The 18,592-nt window shown below is 50.7% G+C and overlaps 1 protein-coding gene and 3 non-coding genes across 5 annotated transcripts in view; 3 read left to right on the top strand and 1 right to left on the bottom strand.

Annotated features, from left to right (window-relative positions):
• The window catches only part of VAC14 (VAC14 component of PIKFYVE complex), a 113,811-nt gene that overhangs the window by 8,818 nt on the left and 86,401 nt on the right, over positions 1-18,592 (top strand). The window contains exons 2-9 of one of the 2 annotated variants that reach the window (XM_030829505.1): positions 6,334-6,484; positions 6,833-7,000; positions 7,857-7,919; positions 8,471-8,578; positions 9,134-9,243; positions 9,549-9,655; positions 10,686-10,820; positions 11,749-11,898. In XM_030829505.1, the coding sequence (XP_030685365.1) occupies positions 6,334-6,484; positions 6,833-7,000; positions 7,857-7,919; positions 8,471-8,578; positions 9,134-9,243; positions 9,549-9,655; positions 10,686-10,820; positions 11,749-11,898 (992 nt within the window). The remainder of the gene's footprint in view (positions 1-6,333; positions 6,485-6,832; positions 7,001-7,856; positions 7,920-8,470; positions 8,579-9,133; positions 9,244-9,548; positions 9,656-10,685; positions 10,821-11,748; positions 11,899-18,592) is intronic. The other variant, XM_030829512.1, reaches the window with a different exon arrangement.
• Positions 3,929-3,999, bottom strand: TRNAG-GCC. The gene has a single exon. It is a non-coding gene; the product is annotated as a tRNA-Gly (tRNA).
• Positions 13,298-13,368, top strand: TRNAG-GCC. The gene has a single exon. It is a non-coding gene; the product is annotated as a tRNA-Gly (tRNA).
• Positions 14,124-14,194, top strand: TRNAA-GGC. The gene has a single exon. It is a non-coding gene; the product is annotated as a tRNA-Ala (tRNA).

The raw sequence follows: 18,592 nt of genomic DNA, 5'->3' as shown, positions 1-18,592 counted from the left end.
GGCTGCTTCTCCTATCAGGTAGTCGGTGTGGCAGTCTTTGAGACATTGAGGGTGGCGTCAAGAGCTTGATGTTGGTCCCCCTTGGGGCTTGTATCTTCTGGGGAGTGGGTGTTCCTGCCATCCTGCAATGCCACTGGCCAGCTGAGAACCCAGGCTCTGAGCAGCCTCTAGAGGACACCTCTCCAGCCAGGGTTCTTTAGCACTTTTTGGAGGAAACCAGGCAGAAGTGGATTCCCTGCTCTGGTGTGTAAGACAGCGATGTCCATGCCCTTCACATTAGTAAAGGTCTCCAGGGATTTGTGATCATGAGAGTTTCTGGGCCAGATACTAACTTCAAAACTAGTTCAGCCTCAGATCCCCCACCTCTGGCTCCCAACCTGTAGATGAAAGGAGGGATAGCGTGGTCTTTTGAAGAGACACTAAACCTGGAACTGGGGCTGCCCAGGTTTTCAACTGCACTTACTCTGCTTCCCCTTGTAGTTGCTTTTTTTGTCTCTGCACTTGCCCTGTGAAGTAGAGACCACACCACAGGCTGGCTGACTAGGGCAGTTCTGGAGCACCTAGCGAGGGGTTAGAGCACACCTTCAGCTGCCCTTCAGGCGTCATGCAAGCCTGTGCACCTTTCCCCGGCCAGCAGCCACAGCTCTGGTGACCTGAGCCCTTCTTGGTGTGCATTTTTGGGTCCTAGTAATGGTGCCCTTTGCTCCTGCTAACCTGGACTATAAGAGTAGAGGGTGAGGACCGTCCAGATGCAATACTGATTAACCCAGCAGGTTAGGTTTGGGTTTGCAAAGCACTCCCATGTCACCAATATGGCAGTGTGGGGTCTTGCCCAGGTTTTCCCTGCAGCTCAAGCTGCCTGTCGTCCCTGCCGGTCTTGACAAGTGTTTCCCCACCTACTGCACTCAAAGTTCCGGACTCGGAGAGAGGCCTAGTGCTAGAGATGCAGACACATGGTGCCAGTCCTCAAGGACTTTATCAAGAAGTTGTGGAGGGTCCAGGCATGTGGCTCATGCCTATAATCCCAGCACTTCCGGAGGCCAAGGTGGACGGATCACTGGAGGCCAGGAGCTCAAGACCAGCCTGGCCAACATGGTGAAACCCCGTCTCTACTAAAAATAGAAAAAATTAGCCAGGCGTGATGGCAGGTGTCTGTGACTCCAGCTACTCAGGAGGTTGAGGCAGGAGGATCGCTTGAACCCGAGAGGCAGAGGCTGCAGTGAGCTGAGATCGCACCACTGCACTCTAGCCTGGGCAACAGAGTGAGACTCTGTCTCAAAGGAAAAAACAAGTTGTGGAGGTAGGAATCATGCATGAGAAGGAATTAGAAGGAATTTACCTGTTGACATTCGACAGCATGTTGCTGGGCACAGAATGAGGGGTCCTGAGTCCTTCTGCACTCACTTTATGGGATCATCGGGAGAGGCAGGGGGTTGGATTTGAGCTGAACTTTGAGGGCTGGGTAGAATGTTTAAGGGACCAGGAGCTTTTCTAGAGATTGGGCAGATGGGAGGTGCAGCATGGGCCAGGCAGGGCGCAGTAAGAAGGCAGGCCTGGCTGGAGTAGAAGCCTGTGCTGGGAGCCCAGCAGGAAGGCTGCAGAGGTCAGAGGTCGGCCTGGCCCTGTTTTGCTTGCCCCAAGTGTCAGATAAGGAGGGTAGGCTTGATTTGTGGAACAGATTCTTCCTGCCAGTGGCCCAGGGGTTGACCCCAGGCCCGATGCTCTCCAAACTGACATATTGGTGAGGACATGTTCCATGGTTTTCCCTCCAGCCATCGTTTGTCTGCCTGACGCCTGTTTTCCTGGAGATGAAGAATATTCTACCCTTAAGTGCAGGGGCAGAAACAGTAGAAACTTGGAGTTCCTGGGGCCACAGGGCCTGAATAGGCTGTATTTTTATAGTGGCCTGGGGTGCTCTGAATTGAGTCCTAGTAGGACTGTGGTGGGGGAGGCCTTCCGGCTGGTGCCAAGCAAGAAGACATTTGCTCTTTGCAAAGATGAGGGGGTGGGGAGGGAATGCTTAGCACAGAAATCCCCCTTGCCTCCCTCAGGAGGCCCTGTTAACTTTTGCAGGCTGTCACTCCATCATCAGAGCCACTTTCCTCGTACTCTTCAAAGCTTCCTAAGCACCATTCAAACCCATACCACCCACTGGTGCAGACTGCCCTTCCTAAAGTTCACACCACGTGCGAGCTCATGGTCTTCTGCAGCTCCTCACATCCACCAGGGCTAAATGCCAGTCCCTTTGCCAAGTGTCCATGCTCTCATGCTCCATGACTGGGAGCAACTTTTCCAACCCCGTCACCTACTTTCCCTCCACCTGTGGCTTTTGTTTCTGCCAAACCAAATGCCTGCTCCTCCTTCCTCTGAGCCTTTGTTCAGCCTCATCCTAACCAGCTCCAGAACGAACACCTATTCATCCTTCAAAACCCATCTACAATGCTGACCCTTATAGAGCCCTAGTACATCCCTGCCCAGCAGACACCGGTCTTTCTCTTTCCAGCCTGCCCCAGCTCACCTCATACTCTTCTTACCAAGTGTTTTTTCTGTTCGCACAGTATTCCTTAAGCCCTCTCTTCTTTCCTCCTCTTCCCACCCTGGCAGAGAGCTCCTTGGGGGCAGAGAATAGCTCTCATCCACTGGCCGTCGCACAGGAGGAGTCCCCTCTCCAGTTGCTTGGGGAATGTTTGTGACCTGAAACAAGGAGACGGGAGAGGAGGTGGCTCCAGGGTGGCCTGCGTTGCCATGCAGGTTGGCTTTCCTTTGGACCCCTTGCTGAAGCCTCAAGGATGTCCCCACTCCCACTCCTAGTGCCGCTGTAACTTGTACCAAGCGGAAACATGTCCTGGCTTCCTGGGCAGGCTGTCTGGGCAGGCGTGGTGAGGCACAGCTGCTTTAGCGGGCCTTGGTGCATCCCACATCCCGGACTCTTCAAGAACAAGGAGACCAGGTTCTAGATCTTCGCAGAATTTAGGAAAATAAGTGTTTTCATCAAAGGCATTTGAAATCCAACTAGAAACAAATCATTCTCAGTTCTCAGAGTGGATTTATAAATTCTTTAGGCAGTGTGAAATCTCAAATTCAGTCTCTTAGGATTAAAAAGAGGTCTGCTGCTGCATTGGCCAGGAATCGAACCCAGGGCTCCCACCTGGCAGGCGAGAATTCTACCACTGAACCATCAATGCCCCAGATGTGAGCAGCTGTGTGCGCACCTCCCTTTAACCCCATTCCTGGGCCTCGTTGCATATAAGTTGATTAACAGAATATGAAGCCAGTCTCTGATGCTACCACATCAGCACAGTTGCAAGAATGGAACACTCAGGCTGCAGAGCAGGAGGGAGAAGGCAGGAAGCAGGAGGATGTGCATGTCCAGTTGATTTGCCTTCAGACCTTGCGACAGAAACTAGAGCTTGAGTCTTTCTTGGTAGCAAAAGTATATTAAAACTTTGGGGGGCTTTTTCCCCTCTGATGTTTGAGTCCTCCCACCACCTTCTGTGTTTAGTCTTTTGTTAAACCGTGTTACTGTTTGAGTCCTCCCACCGCATTCTGCGTTTAGTCTTGTGTTAAACTGTGTTACTGTTTGAGTCCTCCCACCACATTCTGCGTTTAGTCTTGTGTTAAACTGTGTTACTGTTCTCAGGTTTCATGCCAGCTTCCTGCGGAAGACTGGCCAAGGCTGAGGACAGCACAACAGGAGTCCCCTTAAGGTGAAGGCATCAAGTTCATGGCTCTACAGCCATAGTGAGTGCTTCTCTGGAGAACCCAGCAGCTCTCATGTGTGCATTTAGCAGAGAAGTGTGGTTCCAGATTTGTGGGCACCCTTGGCTGCTGCAGGTCTGGTGCAGTTGGAGAGACTGACTGGCTCCTCTAGCAGGATCTCTCTGTGAGGAAAACTGGCCAGGAAAAGGCAGAAAAAGCAGCATTGCATTGCATTGGCCGGGAATCGAACCCGGGCCTCCCGCGTGGCAGGCGAGAATTCTACCACTGAACCACCAATGCTCCAGCTGTTTGGTAGAGCATCTGCAGGGCTTTTGGCAAGGGGCTGTCTCTGTCAATACTTAGAGACAGGCACTCTGAGAGATGATTGGGTCTCACCTGGCTGGTTTGTCCAGTTTGGGCGACCAAACAAGTTGATGTAGAACCATCCTTGCCAGGCCTTAGTACACTGCTTTGAGAATTGGGGCCTATGAACGAGAGTTCACATTCTATCCAGAGGCTCTGGGTTCATCCACAGTCCCAGTCCCATAAAGATGAAAGCAGGGGGCAACTCACAGCCCACTTGTACAGCTCCTTCCTGAAGCACCCATCTCCTCTCCAACGTCCACCAGCTCAGAGCGAGACGTATTTTGTCACCTCTTGCGTGAACAGTCCCTGTCGCATAATAAGTGCTCCATATGGTTGGGTGTATTAAATCTTTACCAAACCACTGCCCGGTCCCTCTTTGAGCAGCCTTTTTGCCGGAGTGCTCACTGTCTCACAGGACAGCACATTTGGTTTTAATTACTAGAAAGTCATAGCTCTAATTATTAGAAAGCTCCTGAGCTGGAACCACACAGACTAATGGACATCTTTTGGACATGACTGTTCTTAAAATTCTTCAAGTCAACTTGAGACCCCATTTGTGGAACAGGTGAGCAAGATACCTGCCATGATTGGATGCAAAGCAAGGAGAGAGAGTGCCTGCAGTTACTTTTTAAAGTCTGAGGTCTCTAGACTGCCCTTTTTCCACCTTCAGTGGCTCCACCAGTGTCATCCCTCACGCTTCCTGTCCTCATTTCACAAGCATCTCCAGGCTCCTTAAGACAGTCTTTCATATGCCCAGCTCCCTGGTACGTGAAATCTATTCTTCTAACTGGAGATGCCCCAGTTACCACCAGCAGCCCATCCCGCTGCTGTTCTGTTCTCTGGGGCCCCAGACAAGGTTGGCTACTTCCGCATCCTCACCTCTGCTAACAGGGCTCCTTTTGCCAGGAAGGCCCGTTTCTTTCCCTTCTGCCTCCTTGAAGATCCGGCTCCATCCCACTTCCAGGAAAACTTCCCTGACCACCCCAGCTGCCTCTCCTCCATCAGTGATCTGGGGTGCTCCTGCCACCACATGCCATGTGAGATTTGGGAGGCCAGAGGCCTGGCCTTTGTGTCCACGGGGCTCTGAAAACAGACTAGTCTGTTGTGGAGCCAGGCCTCCCTCAGCTCCTCCACTCAGGGCAGGGTCTGCCTGGGGAGTCATCCTCCCTGGGTGACCAGCAGCCCCTCCTTCCCACGAAGGCACCCTCCCTCCGACCTGCTCCTCTCCCCGTCAGCATCGCTGTCCAGGGAGACACCTGGGGGCACCGTCTACCCTACCTTCCTCTCTCCTCTTATATCAGCTATTAATGCTTTTCCATTTAATTCTAGAAACAGTCCCCGCTGCTCTTTCCCACTGCCTCAGTCACATTTCAGGACCTCCTTACCCCATAGCTACAGTGTTCTCCTGAACGTCCTCAGCATCAGTCTCCCGTCAAACCCATGCTTGCCCCAGCCCAGCTTCTCCAAGCCACCACCAGAGATGTCCAGTTGGAACATGGGGCTGAGCATGTCATCCCTTGCTGGAAAACTTTCACTGGCTCATCTTTTCCTTACCTGTCTCTAGCCACTCCTTCCACACGTTGGAGCCCTCATCCTGTCCCAGATATGCCATGTCAGCTCGCGTGGCCTTGGCCAGGCTCTTCCCTGTGCCCGAGGTGCCCTGCCTTCCTTTTTTTACTTGGAAAGTGCCTGTTACTGTTTTTAAGATCTGACTCAACTGGCACCTCCCTGTAGCCCTCCTGGATGGCCCGAGGAGACTAAGCCCTTAGCATTTTCTCACTTCTGTGATATCACTGGTGCCACTTTGCTACAATTATTTGTTGGCATGTGGATCTTACCCATTACACTGGGGCCTGATTCAGCTATGTGTCCCAGCAACGTCCCTGGAAATAGTTGCTCAGACGCAGAGAATTTCTGAGATGCACGAATGGAAAGCTGAGTAAGTGTTGCATAAAGACAGTTGATCAGCTGATAATGCATTGCACTTTTTTGGTCCCCAGTGACACATTGATTTGCATTCTCTCAGATTCCCAGAAGTGAGATAGCGCCACTGTTCCTTATCCCATTGTACACAAAGGGAAACTGAGACCCAGAATAGGGAAACAACCAGGACTCAGCCAGCAACAGAACTGAGACCTGCCCTGAGACGCCTGTCTCCCATTTCCTCTTTCCAAACAGGTCATCTCCCTTCCTCATTGCCGCCCCAGGCCCTGGAGGCCACAGCAGAGGTAGCCTGATTCCCACAGCCCCTCTCTCCTCTCTCTCCAGGCTGGTCCGGGAGTTCGTGGCCCAGAACAATACTGTGCAAATCAAGCATGTGATCCAGACCCTGTCCCAGGAGTTTGCCCTGTCTCAGCACCCCCACAGCCGGAAAGGGGGCCTCATCGGCCTGGCCGCCTGCTCCATCGCACTGGGCAAGGTGGGCCTTTCACCCAAGGGACAGACATACCAGTCCCGGCCTTGACGCTGGCCAAGCCATCCAGATGCCTCCCTTCTCAAGACCCAACAGGGCATTGCAGACCTACGTTTTATTACCACCCTGTCCACACCTGAGACCAGCAAGGCTGGCTTTGTGGCTTTGCAGCCTGGTCCCCTAGGCATGGACCCTCTCCTGGGAAGCAGGCTTGGGAAGGGTCTTTGAGCCCAGCCCTCACACAAAGGCCTGAGGACCTTCAAGGGAGCTGGGATGTCAGCTGGCACTGTAGGCTGCAGGGCCTGGGCTCTGACCCATTCTGATCTGTCTTCTCCTCCTCCTGCCCCCTCGCAGGACTCAGGGCTCTACCTGAAGGAGCTGATTGAGCCAGTGCTGACCTGCTTCAATGATGCAGACAGCAGGCTGCGCTACTATGCCTGCGAGGCCCTCTACAACATCGTCAAGGTAGCCCGGGGTGCTGTGCTGCCCCACTTCAACGTGCTCTTTGACGGGCTGAGCAAGGTAACTGCCCTCCTCCTCCTCGCTGGGCTGCGCTTGGTTCACCCACCTCACTTGACCTTCTGGAACCTTGGACCCTTTTTCCCAGATGCAAGCAGAGCAAACAAGCATGTGGCTGCAAGGGACAATTAACTGTCTATTGAATCTAATCATTTTTAATGGACTTGCATTTATACCTTTTTTCATTTCTCTTTTAATTCATTTTGATTGCATTTGATGTAAGTACCAGTCTGCCACACAGTAGAGGGAAGAAACTGATAGTCTGTGAAACACTCACCTCCCTGGTAGAAGAGGGTGATGCTGACGCCATCGTCCAGACCATATTTCCCCTTTAGGGAGGGCCGCACTTAGTCTAGCTCATAAGTGCCCTAGAAAAAGCTCATGCTCTCCTCCGTGCCTCTTGCAGCCTGGTGGAGTTCCCCTCCCAGGCGCGGAGCAGCCCTGCAATGCTGCTGCCCCTGCAGAATGCCATGGAAGTTTCTAGAGTATCAGCCTTGCGGCTACCCTGTCCCCTCCTCCAGGAGTGGAATGAGGACCCAGCGCTTTAAGATTGGAAACTCCTGGGGAAGGCTGACAGGAAGCAACCCTGTGACCCAGTCGCGACAGGGAACAGGAACCCCAGCGGGTCACAGGAGAAGTCCCTGAACAGAAGGGTATTTCCTGAATCTGCTCCTCAGCCAACTCCATGGCACCCACTCCCACTTTCCCAGCCTTTCTCAAATGTGTTCGTTGAAAGGGGGGCCTGCTAGATGTTCCGGGCTGCACCAAGGCCTCGGCTGCGGATTTGCAGGAAATCCCTTGTCTTGCATCCGACCATGACCCTCGCCTCTGTGTCCCTCCCCCTCTGTGCCTCTTGCAGCTGGCAGCCGACCCAGACCCCAATGTGAAAAGTGGATCTGAGCTCCTAGACCGCCTTTTAAAGGTATTTGTACTTTGTCCCCACTTGTATTTCTACAATCTATTTCTCCCGTCTGTAAAGCTTAGAAATTCTGTCATTGGGAATGTTCTTCTTGAATTTAAAATATATTTTAATTTTACATGTACTCCCTGGTGTGCAGTTCTATGACAAGAATATAGAGCTCGATCACCACTATCAAATACAGAACTGTGCCATCACCTGAAATGTCCGCTTTTGTTGCCGCCACCTAGAGCAAAGAAGCTTGCCTGTCACTTTCCACACCACCCTGGCCCTGACAGCAGGGGCCTGGGCATTGCATCCAGACCACAGAGAGTAGGGTCTTGCCATTCAGTTGGTTCTCTCGACTTTGATTCCTGCTTCCAATCTACCCGTTTTGCGTGTCCCGTGGACTGGGACAGGATGAATACTCCAGAGACCTCTTATTCCTAGCTCAGGGTCTGCCGTTTTCCTTGGTGGCCGCCTGAGCGCTGGAGCCAGCCCTGGGCAGGTGATTCAGCAAGGTCAGGCAGCCCTGGTCTCGGGCTCGCAGCAGCTCACTTTCCTCTGATCCATAGGACATTGTGACTGAGAGCAACAAGTTTGACCTGGTGAGCTTCATCCCCTTGTTGCGAGAGAGGATTTACTCCAACAACCAGTATGCCCGGCAGTTCATCATCTCCTGGGTAAGGCCTGGCTGGACACTGTTTCTCCAGCCTCCAGTTTGGAAATCTGCTCTCTAGCACACTCTTGCCAGGCCCTTTGGCTATAGGAACCCTCCATGTTCTCCTTCGAATAGCCATTAACACCTGATAATTCAAAAACACCTTATTCAGTTTTGCCCCCAAAACCCACCATGTTGGCCCTGAAGGGGTCAGGTTCTTGTTGACCCTGAAGGGGGTCCAGTTCTTTCCTTGTCCCAGAAAACACCCGAGTTTCCTTTAAAGCCAGCAGTGCTACTTCCAGCAATCTCACTTTTTCTAGCCTCGTCTGTCCTTCCCCATCCATCCCCTTCTCCCCTGGGCATCCAAATTTCCTTAGAGTCAAATTGCCATTCCCCTGCACATTTAACAAAAAATGCTGGCTGTCCCTGCCAGCACCCTCCTCCCGCATGGGACGCCTGCACTGCAGGGAAATGCTGTCTCAGCAGGGTCCCCTTCCCACAGCCCAGTCCCAGAGGCTTGGTGAGCGGGAGACGGGTCTGGAGCTGTTCCTCCCCTGCTATTCCCTTCCCCGGTCAGATCCTGGTTCTGGAGTCGGTGCCAGACATTAACCTACTGGATTACCTGCCGGAGATCCTGGATGGACTCTTCCAGATCCTGGGCGACAATGGCAAAGAGATTCGCAAAATGTGAGTGGAGTGAGGGGCAGGAAGCTGCTGCCTGCTGCCACCCCCAGCTGTGCCCATGCGCTTCATGCCCACAGACAGGCCGCGGCAGGAGGGCAGGAAATCAGCTCTTCTTCCTGGCTCTTGTGCTTCCCGCTTTGAGGAGCCAAGAGCCCATCAACCCCCAGCATCTGAAAATGATCACCTGACAAGTCCAAAAGCCAAGCCGCCCTCTGGATGGCTGACCCAGCACGGAAATGGGGCTGGTTTGAGGCTCCTCCAGCCCTGGCTGACCCTCGCTGTTTCCACTTTCCTGTTCTTATTCATAGGTGTGAGGTTGTTCTTGGAGAATTCTTAAAAGAAATTAAGAAGAATCCCTCCAGTGTGAAGTTTGCTGAGATGGCCAACATCCTGGTGATCCACTGCCAGACCACGGGTGAGTGTGAGGGGAGGGCCCACAGCCACAGCTGCCACTACTACTGCCACTGCCACCTCCGCAGAAGCACCTCTCACCATCTCAGCTTCAGTGAGGGGGCAGGGGAGATTCCTGGAAGGAATATTAGCCAGTGTGACAGCGGGCCCTGGGAGAGGTGGAGCGCTGGGTCTCACAGAGGGAGGTCTGGGTTCTGTCACCACAGAGACACAGAGGTCCTTTCACCTGGTGTGTGTGGCCTGTGTGGAGTAAGATCTGGAGGGTTTCCTTGCTGGTGAACTTGGCCTTAGCCCTGAGACTTAAAATGCTTGGAGCTTGGGATTATGTATCTGTTCACTTCTGTTGAGTATCAAACCACTACAAAACGTCATTCCCTAAAACAACAGTCACTTATTATGAGTCTGTGGGTCACCTGGGTGGTTCCACTCACCTGGGCCAGGCTTGGCTAGGCTCATCAAGTACCTGCTGTTAACTGTAGGATTCCTGGGGTGAATGGGCCACAGTGGCCTCACTCATGTCTGGCAGTTGTCTGGCTCATGTCATGCTGGGACCATGGGGGCAGCTGGACCACATGTCTCATTGTCCAGCAGGCTAGCCTGGGCATGCTTATATGGCATCAGTGGGATTCCAAGACAGACAGTAGAAGTGAGCAAGGCCTGTTGAGGCCTAGGCTTGAACCAGCCATATCATCACTCCCACCACGTCCCATTGGCCAAAGAAGCAAGGCCAGCCCAGATTCAAGGGGTGGAGAAGTTAATTCCACTTCTTGATGAGAGGAGGAGCAGAGTCCCAGTGCAGAGGGGCAGGGATGCAGCTGCCCTTACAGTCCAGCACAGGATTGTTGCTCCGTCCCAGCCTGTGTCTCCACCTTTGGAAGGCAAAGCACACATGTAATAGAGCATTGGTGAGGCTGGAAGCCGTCAGGCGCTTGGGTTCCACAGGCTGCCAGCCCCATCCCACGTGTATGGTCAGTGGGAGGGAGCACTCGGGCTGCGTGTGCTGGCCCCTCTGAACCCCCTGATTCCCCTTCCAGATGACCTCATCCAGCTGACAGCCATGTGCTGGATGCGGGAGTTCATCCAGCTGGCGGGCCGCGTCATGCTGCCTTACTCCTCTGGGATCCTGACTGCTGTCTTGCCTTGCCTGGCCTACGATGACCGCAAGAAAAGTATCCTTTGCTTTGGGAGAGAATAACTGAGAGAAGCCCCAAAGGGATTATGAAGTTGAGGGACCCTGCACTGGGGGCTGGGGGCTCTCTCAGGATCCATCACACTTCCATAGTCCCTAGCAGTTCGGGAAGAAGAAGTGGAGACAAACGTGGATTAGGAAAGCCAGGGACCCGGGGCTGATGCTGGCTGTCCCCACACCTTGCCTGGTTACTTGCAGATCTGGAGCAGCTCTCCGGGACCCCAAAGTTCCAACCATCTGAGTTCACGCTGCCCCACCTTGGGCTGGTGAAATCCCATTGGTGGGAGGGTTTAGGAAGGGGTCCTAAGAGAAGAAATAGGCGCATTTCACAGGGGCACCAGTATGGCAAGGAGAGCAGGGACTCAGTTCAGACAGCCTGTCTGCCTAACATAGCCCTGAGACAACTGAGCTCCATACTAGAAATACGAGGTTCAGAAAATCCTCCCCTGGCTGGGGCCACTCTATATTAACCCATTTTGTGTTGCTGTAAAGGAATACCTGAGGCTGGGTAATTTATAAAGAAAAGAGGTTCCTTCGGCTCCCAGTTCTGCAGACTGTACAGGAGGCATGGTGCCAGCGTCTGCTTGGCTTCTGGTGAGGCCTCAGGAAGCTTTTAGTCATGGCAGAGGCGAAGGGGAAGCCAGCAGGTCACATGGCAAGAGAAGGAGCAAGAGAGGTGCGAGGCTCTTTGAAAGAACCAGCCCCCACATGAATAATAATAGAGCAAGAACTCACTCAACTCACTGAGTACCATGTGGAGGGCACCAAGCCATTTGTGAGGGATCCACCCCCATGACCCAAACCCCTCCCACCAGGCCCCACCTCCTACACTGGGAATCACATTTCAGCAAGAGATTAGAGGGACAGGTATCCAAACCAGATCACGCTCCTTACATCAGTGGACTCAGGCATCAAAGAAGTGGCCAACGTGTGCAACCAGAGCCTGATGAAGCTGGTCACCCCCGAGGACGATGAGCCCGATGAGCCGAGACCTGGGCAGAGGCAGGTAGAGCCCACCCCTGACGATGCCCTGCCAAAGCAGGAGGGCACAGCCAGTGGTGAGTGGACTCCGTCCCTACCCCTCACCTCCTGTCAGGGGCCCAGGGAGCCAGAAGTCATAGGACTTGCCTTGGGGCCTCACTTAAGCAACCAGGACTACTTTATATATGTCACTCACATAATTGTAGCAGCAACCCAGCACAGTGGCAGCGGTGGTTCTCCCCCATTCTGCAGACAGGACACAGGGAAGCTGAGTAGCATGGCCACACACTCGCAGCTAGTGAGGGCTGGAACCGGATTGGAACCCAGGCAGGCTATCTCCAGCAGCCATGATCTTAACCCTTCCTGCCTCAAAGACCATGAAGCCTTTCCTTCGTCTTTTTCCTGGGTTCAGCTACAGGAAAGAGTTGTTTTCAGGGCAGGAAGGTTTGGAGCGTGGGAGGGGTACCAGGATTCAGGGGGCACTTGGTTCTTGACCATAGACATCCAGCCCAGAAGCCTGGCTGCCTTTACCATGCGGGTCATTCTCAGGGTGGGAAAGTTAAGAAAGCTCTAGCTTCAATTTATTCTGTACTTGAAAATCCTCTTGCCCAAATAAGTGCCTTTAAAAAGTGAAGTTGCTCTGCTTTCCTTTCAGACTCCTCTAACATAATTTTCTTGTTTACCTGTAAGGTAAAGAAAACCGCATTATAAGAAACCACATTTATGGCCGGGCTGGGTAATCCCAGCACTTTGGGAGTCTGAGGCAATCTGCATGAACTCAGGAGTTTGAGACCAGCCTGGGCAACATGGCAAAACCCCATCTCTACAAAAAAAAATAATAATAATAATTACAAAAATTAGCCGGGTATGGTGGTGCACGCCTATAGTCCCAGCTCCTCAGGAAGCTAAAGTGGGAGGATCACTTGAGCCCAGGAGCCCAGGAGGCAGAGGTTGCAGTGAGCTGTGATCACACCACTGTATTCCAACCTGGGCAACAGAGAAGGACCCTATCTCAAAAAAAAGAAAAAAGAAACCACATTTATGCCGACTGGCATCTGGAATTTGACTCCAGATGTCATCTAGAACCCTGATGCTTTCGTATTTCTTGGGTCTCTGTCCTCACCAAGAGGTCACTGATCAGCTTTGGGGTGATGTCCTCCTTTGCTGAAGCAGCCAGAGAGTAAACTGAGGTATAACCTACTCAGATCTTTAAGGATAACAGAGTAAGGTCTGGAATCTGCCCACAGGAGCCAAAAGAATTGCTGAGAATTCTCCCATTGCCATTCATGGACTTTTCTTTTGAACAGCTGAGCAGAATGTCAAGCATGCATGCCCCACCTCCTCCCATGGGTTTGGCTGGTAAAATCCAGCAGCTGTCCATGCTGGACCCATCTCAGGTGTCAGGTTACAGCTGTGCCATCACCACTGTGAATCAGAGCAACAAAACAGCTGGAGGCAGAACAGCACTCAGCTGGAGCATTGGTGGTTCAGTGGTAGAATTCTCGCCTGCCACGCGGGAGGCCCGGGTTCGATTCCCGGCCAATGCAGCAGTTGAAAGCTTTTTGGCAGCTCCTGGAAAAAGAAAACTTGGAGAAGTAAGTTAACTTACAAGCTAATGCAGGCCTTCAAAGGGAGGAGCTTTTTTTAATGGGAGAAACTAGAAGACTCGGGGATACATATTTTGTGACCTCTCACTGAAATATGAGTGTTTGAATTTTGTTTTCTAATTCTTATTTTAGAAAATTTGGAAAGTAGAGAAAAACGCAAAGAAACAAGACTATCCCCAAGAGGCAATGAATATTCAAATTTTGATGTATTTTTTTCTAGTTTTTAATATATATACATAGTTAAGATATAGAACTTACACAGCTTCACCTTCTGCTCTGTTTGTTTGAAGTTCACAGTGCCTCTTAATCCATACTCAGAAAATAAGAGTAACAGTTGCCTGGGTTTGAAGAAAAGGAGAATTGGGACTGACTGCTTACAGATGCCTGGTTTCTTTCTGGGGTTATAGAGATGTTCTAGAATTAAATAGAGGTGATGGGTGCACAACTTTGTGAATGTACTAAAAACTACCTAGTTGAACACTTGAAAATGGTGAATTTTTTGTTATGTGAAATCTTATGTTATATGAATTATATCTCAATTTAAAAAAAAAAAAAGTCAGTGCCTATTCCTCTAAATTAGAACCCAGCAGCCCCTGCCACCTTTCTGCTTATGTGGCAAGAAGTCAAGCCCGTTAGAAAGGAACCACTCCATCCTACAGGTCGTGGCCTCAACTAAAAACATCCTGCCAGCTGGAGCGTTGGTGGTTCAGTGGTAGAATTCTCACCTGGCACGCGGGAGGCCCGCGTTCGATTCCCAGCCAGTGCAGCCTGTCTACCTTTTTAGATGGTTTTCCTAAGCATTTTTTCACACAGTTGCTTGCCCAGGAGAGTATTACCCTAACCAGGATACATTCATGCCTCTTGGCTCTGGATTTTACTGCCTCATAAACAGCATTTCAGCAGATGAAAAGCTCACTTTGTACTAGTTCCCAGAGATGGTAACAGCTAATTTGGCACCTTTACATCCACTCTCAGCCCTGCTTAGCTTGTAACTAACTAATCACCAGTCTTTTACCAAGGTGCCCAGGAGACAGTCCCCACCAATCACAAGACAGAGATGGCTTTGCTGGTCAGGGACAGGTTCATCATAGCCTCTCCTGCTCTCTTCCCTCTCCGCTCCCTCTTTTCCCACTCTGGTCCACCTGGCTGGAGACAGGACCTCCTGCCTGGCCTTCTTTGTTTACTTGTGCTGATCCGCCGGCAGCATCACGTTCCTCATGGCACACCTCTGGGCAAGAACCTTTGTGTGTGTGCGTATTTGCACCCCTGCCCCACCTCCAGATCTTCTCCCTCCTCCTGTAACCACAGGACCTCCAGTCAGGGCAGCCCCTCATCTATGCCTCTTCACTTGCTCTGACTCCCCCTTGGCCTGCCACTTGGGGCCATCCACAGCACAATGCCCTTTCCCTGGTTCTGAGCTCTTATGGCACTTTGCATGTCCAGCCTGATCCCCTCCAGGACGTGTCCGGATTGTCTCAGGAATGGCAGCAGAGATTCTGGGGTCTGAACAACCTGCGTATGAGTCCTGGCTCTGCTGACTTTATATCTGTTCCCCTCAGACAGCTGCCAACCCTTTCTGAGCCTCAGATTTCTTATTTGTTAAGTAGGGTAACAATGGTAATACCTAACCTATAGTACGGTTGTGTATTTCAGACAAAATTTTTGCATGTAAATCACTTAGCACATGACAAACAGTAACGGGTGCTTCAGTGTTGTTTTAATACATGTTTGTGGCTGGGCACGGTGACTCATGCTTGTAATCCCAGCACTTTGGGAGGCTGAGGCAGGCGGATCATTTGAGGTCAAGAGTTCGAGACCAGCCTGGCCAACATGGTGAAACCCCGTCTCTACTAAAAATACAAAAATTAGGGGCCAGACGCGGTGGCTCACGCCTGTAATCCCAGCACTTTGGGAGGCTGAGTTGGGCGGATCACAAGGTCAGGAGTTCGAGACCAGCCTGGCCAGCATAGTGAAACCCCATCTCTACTAAAAATATAAAAAATTAGCCGGTCATGGTGGTGCACGCCTATAGTCTGAGCTACTTGGGAGGCTGAGGCAGGAGAATTGCTTGAACCTGGAAGGCAGAGGTTGCAGTGAGCCAAGATCACACCACTGCAGCATGGGCAACAGAGCAAGACTCCATCTCAAAAAAAAAAAAAAAAAAAAGAATACCTGGTAGAATTTTTTAAACAAGACCCACAAGCAAAAATTATTTAAAAAAAAAAAATTGAAACACACCATATTTAAATTAAAACTGATGCTGGTGTGGTGGTGTGTATCTTTAATCCCAGCTACTCAGGTTGCTGAGGTAGAAGGATCCCTTGAGCCCAGGAATTTGTGTCCAGCCTGGGCAATATAGCGAGACCCCATCTCAAAACAAAATAAAATTGGCGTAACTGAAAAAAGGTTAAAAGTTACAAGGCAAGACCCAGACTGGGAGAAGATATTTGCTATTTATTTTGTCATTAAAGAGTTAATATCCAAACACAGGAAAGGGCTCCTTCAAGTCAGAAGAAAGAAATGGAAGAAAAATGTGAAAGTCCATGACAGGGCCATTAATCCTTTATGTAACAAATGGGCCAGGTACAGTGGCTCATGCCTGTAATCCCAATACTTTGGGAGGCTGAGGCGGGAGGATTGCTTAAAGCCAGGAGTTCAAGACCAGCCTGGGCAACAAAGTGAGAGACCCTGTCTCTACAAAAATAATAATTTTAAAACATTAGCTGGGTGAGGTGGCACACACCTTTAGTCCCAGCTACTTGGGAGGCTGAGGCAGGAGGACCTCCTGAGCCCAGGAGCTCGAGGCTGCAGTGAGCCATGATCACGCCACTACAGCCTGGGGGAGAGAATGAGACCCCACTTCTAAAAACAACAACAAAAAAATGCTTCAATAGGTCTTATGATATGGTGGGTGTCATTTTAAACACCTAACAAATTTTAGCTCATTCATTGTCATAGCAAGCTTAGGGTATAGGTACTGTCATTACCCACGTTGTACAGATGAAGAAAGGCTGTAGAAAGCTATAGAAGGGGTGACTGCTCTTCCAATTTGGAAATACATATAAATTGGTAGAACCTTCCTAAAGGACAATACCTATTAAAATAAGAAGTGCCCAATCCTTCCCCTCAGCAGTCCCACCCTGCATGAAAGCACAGGAGAGATGTAAGAGTGAAAATCAGGAGACAATCTAAATTAATTTGAGGCCAATTTCTGATGCCACATTATTTCATCTATAAATGTGGGTATTTCTAAAAGATGCCCTCCAGGGGCATGGAGTCCTGGCTGCTGTTCCAGGCTATCCTGCCCAGCTTTCCCCAGCTTTTCCTTACCTTTCCCCGGGCCCCGGTCCAGCAGACAGACACCAGGCTGCCTGGGCCTTGGCACTAGGAGGACGAGCATCTCAGCGGGCCCAGCCCCCTGTCACAGCTGCCCCGTCCCCTCCGAGCTGCGTCCTGGGTCTACAGGGGGCAGGCAGCAGTACAGACATGGAAATAAAGGCCCTCTTTACTAGGAGAAAAGGTCTGTGGCCCACACCTAGAATAGCACTGCTCTAAGCCATAGGACAAAGTGAAAGATGCAAATTACAGAAAATAAGTTTTGTGATCCCATTTATGTTTACAAAATAAGAAGTAGCACAGCACAAACCAGCGCAAGAGACTTGCCTACCCCAGGGAGCGGTGACCTGCAGGTAGAGAAAAGTAAGATTGAAGATTAAGGAGAGAAAGAGGTTTTGCTTTGTGTTTGAAAATTTTAGAATGAGGATATATTTTACTGGTATAATGTAAAATTTTTTTTTTTTTTTTTTTTTTTTTTTTTTTTTTTTGAGACAGAGTCCCGCTCTGTCGCCCAGGCTGGAGTGCAGTGGCACAATCTCGGCTCACTGCAAGCTCCGCCTCCCGGGTTCACGCCATTCTCCTGCCTCAGCCTCTCTGAGTAGCTGGGACTACAGGTGCCCGCCACTACGCCCGGCTAATTTTTTTTGTATTTTTTTAGTAGAGACGGGGTTTCACTGTGGTCTCGATCTCCTGACCTCGTGATCCACCCGCTTTGGCCTCCCAAAGTGCTGGGATTACAAGCGTGAGCCACCGCGCCCAGCCAATTTAAAACTTTTAAAAGGCCAAGCCTGGTATCATTTGAACAACAATATAAATAATGATCATTTTGATTTATAACCCATGGAATAATATCAATATCCAGGAGTCCATAATGACATAAATAATGGCATTAATTAATGGTGGAGAAGGGACAGCTCTTCCTTACAGAAAACTTCAGTCAATACGCTGGGCATGGTGGCTCATGCCTGTAATCCCAGCACTTTCAGAGGCTGAGGTGGGTGGATCACTTGAGGTCAGGAGTTTGACACCAGCGTGGCCAACATAGTGAAACCCCATCTCTACTAATAATACAAAAAAAAAAAATTAGCTGGGCATGGTGGTGCGTGACTGTAATCTCAGCTACTCGGGAGGCTGAGGCATGAGAATCATTTGAACCCGGGAGGCGGAGGTTGCAGTGAGCCAAGATCATGCCATTGCACTTCATCCTGGGTGACAGAGTCAAACTGTATCAAAAAAAAAAAAAGAAGGAAGAAGAAAGGAAGGGAGGGAGGGAGGGAGGGAGGGAGGGAGGGGAGGGGGGAGAAAGAGAAAAGAAAATTTTAGTCAGTAATGGAGGAAAAGGGGAGACAGAAATCACCATCAGGCAAATTCCACAGTAATATTTGTAATAGGCAAGCTCCAGCCCTGAGTGCTGCGGTCAATCACTGGGGACATGTTTGAGGGAAAACAGTACTTTTTTCCAATCTCGAGTATCTTCCCCCAAGATATTTATTAATTACAAACAGAAAAACAGTAACATTACAGGGGAGAAACCCAGCAGACACTGTGCGTCAGGCGATGAGGTTAATGTCACCAGTAACAAGGCTAACAGACAACACGTTCCCCTGATAGGGTGCACTGAGGCGCAGCACTTCCGTGACATCCCTCCAAAGATGCGCAACTCCCTACTCGTGAGAAAACGTGAGACCAACCCAAACGGGGAGACATTCTGCAGAGTGACCAGTGCTTCGAAAGTGTCAAGTTTATGAAAGGCACACAGATTGAGGGGCTGTCACAGATTGGAGGAGACAAAGAAGACAGTTTAGCTAAATACAGTGTGAGATCCTGG

This window comes from Nomascus leucogenys, chromosome 2 (assembly GCF_006542625.1).
Source record: "Nomascus leucogenys isolate Asia chromosome 2, Asia_NLE_v1, whole genome shotgun sequence".
Lineage (NCBI taxonomy): Eukaryota > Metazoa > Chordata > Mammalia > Primates > Hylobatidae > Nomascus > Nomascus leucogenys.
This window is presented reverse-complemented; position numbering and strand designations above follow the sequence as displayed.